The sequence below is a fragment of the Montipora foliosa genome, chromosome 8, assembly GCF_036669935.1.
Source record: "Montipora foliosa isolate CH-2021 chromosome 8, ASM3666993v2, whole genome shotgun sequence".
NCBI classification, from domain to species: Eukaryota; Metazoa; Cnidaria; class Anthozoa; order Scleractinia; family Acroporidae; genus Montipora; species Montipora foliosa.
Window position 1 is genome coordinate 12,161,072 of NC_090876.1, and position 2,500 is coordinate 12,163,571.

The window sequence follows — 2,500 nt, forward strand, 5'->3', positions numbered from 1 at the left end:
ATGTTTGCTTTTAATTTTCATTTTTTTTTTTCTGTGATTTTTTTCTCTTTCTTATTAAGTCTTCTCCCATCTGTATAAATTGCTATGTTGTAGACCAGTGAATTGGAAGCACGACACTGTAAATTAAAACAGTCTTGTTTCTACATTTCTAAATTCCAATTTGATCAGATTGAGAGCTGTAATAATCATTGAAAACCACTGGGCCACCAGTGAATATCTTAGCCTTGTTCAATTAAAAAGATACTTAATTTAATATTGCTCATTGTCTTTTTTTTCAGATTGATGTTCGTATCCAAGACGAAGACTTAAGGACCAGGAAGTTTTTTCATCCAGTTTCGTACAGTCGAGTGATCAGAGAATGTGAAGCTCGCATGGTTGAGGACTACATACCTTACTTGCAAGGAGAGTGTCGGCAAATGGTCAATGATGAAAACAGAGCAGGTGGGTTTATTGATGCATTAGTATCCTTTTATTGAAAGATGTTTTCAAAGATACTTTGTTTGTGGAAGAGCAAGTGTGAGGTACATGTACATTGTAGTCTGAAAGTCATGCTGTATTTGTTATGAAACGAACCTAGGTACTGGTACATATTATTATTATTATTTTTTTTTTACATACACGTAAAATTTGTTATTTACAGTAGTTTTACAGCTGAATTGAATTTGGTATTGACAGAAGTAGGCAAGTAGGGAGAATGTTCAAGTGCTCATGACCTCATTAAACCCTCACTGTAAAATGCAAGTCAAGGATGGAAAGGGAAAACAGTGTATTAGATTTTGTAAATACTAAACAATGAATTTTAGTGCCATAAACAACATCGTTGCTCTTTGGAGGTTGGGTGCCCGAAACATCCTGGAGCTTTCACTATTGGCAGCCAGCTCCAAGATGGAGACTGCACCGATGGCTGGCAAAACCTGACAACCCAGCCATGAGCCCCCACGCCCCTGAGAAGAATGGGCACCCGTCACACTGATACACAGTGGAAAGCAGAGGGTGGGGAGGGAGGGAACAAAAACCGCTAAACGCTCCACACACAATGCTCCTACTTCCCTTACACTGATAAATAAGCGATACAGCCCAAAGCACGAGGTATTCCACGCATGCACCAGTATACTAAAACCACTGACCAATTGGCTGCAGTCGCTCCTAGTTGTTTACTTGGTTAAACTTTGTTTAACCGTATTAAATAATTATTATTCATGTTATTCCATTCAGATCTTGCACGTCTATATAAACTATTAAAGCACATTCCCCGTGGACTTCAAGCCATGGTTGCAGAATTGGAGGAACACATCACCAAAACTGGTAGGTTGGTAGAGACTGGATCAATCAAAAGCCCCACTTTTTATCCTAAAAGAAGCTTCTCATTGGGGGTGCATCTTATCTTCGAGAACACTGGCAGCCTGCTAGGGGGAACCACCCCTAAGCAGCCACCAACCAGCACTGTCACACTGGAACGCGGTCCAGTGGGAAGAAACATTTACATGTACCTGGCCAGATACGTAGTTAAAGCTGCATGCCTCATTGGCTTGAGATCAACCTCATGGAAATTACATTTAGCCTCATTTATTAACTTTTCTTATAAAGACAAAATTACAATGACAATGACCAACCTGTACAAATGTACTTCTGCAAGATATCCTGTACCTAATAATAAATAATTAATAAGCGCAAGTGTAGTACCGATAGTAGTGTTTGTTTTTAATGTCAGGTGATGTTTTGCTGTAAATCCAATTGATATTGAAGAGTCACAACACTTCTATGCTAATAGACAATGATAAAAGGCATATTTAGTCTCCTGTTTTCTGCCCAGTTATGTACATGTGGCTTTGATTTGTAGGGGTTTGCAAAGCATGCAACAGTTTTAAATGAGGTTTTGGCACCAATATACATGTACAGTATAGTCTGTAAGCCCCTGCTGACTTAAACTGAAGTATTTAGGGTTTTGATATTGCAAGAACACAGATATTAATAAGGTCTTGACAATTTTAAAAGTAGATTTTTTCTGCAGCATTCAATTTATGTGAATGGCTTACCCAGCTGTTTAATTACAGAATGGATAAAGGGGTTTAGTTTCATAGGAAACAGCGATGCTGCGCTGGTGGGGAAGTGAAACACAGAAATGGGTTTAGAGCAACTTTCGTATGACCATGAAAAAGTGTTCACAGTTTGTTTCACGGACCAATGTTTTGCAAGATTAAAACAAAGCTTCTCCTTATTCCCGTCAAGGAAACTCCTAATATGGGAAGTAAACAGTTCGATTGCCCAATCAATCAAATTTCAAATGACGTCAAAGCGAAACTTTCTAGAAAGTTCCATGGAGAAATGTTTTACCATATCAACTAGTTGATAAACCTATTTCTGTGTTTGCTCACAGGCTTGCTTATTGGAAACTACTTGTCAATGAGCTTCTTTTTGATCGTTTTCCAATAATAAATTACATGTATTATTTGAAAGCTCATAGTTCAGCTAAAATTCCGGTGTTAATATTGTCAGGCTG

The 2,500-nt window shown here is 38.2% G+C and overlaps 1 protein-coding gene across 1 annotated transcript in view; it reads left to right on the top strand.

Annotated features, from left to right (window-relative positions):
* The window catches only part of LOC138012793 (cullin-2-like), a 32,981-nt gene that overhangs the window by 11,411 nt on the left and 19,070 nt on the right, over positions 1–2,500 (top strand). Inside the window, exons 9-10 of the mRNA XM_068859681.1 lie at positions 279–441; positions 1,216–1,305. Of these exons, the coding sequence (XP_068715782.1) occupies positions 279–441; positions 1,216–1,305 (253 nt within the window). The remainder of the gene's footprint in view (positions 1–278; positions 442–1,215; positions 1,306–2,500) is intronic.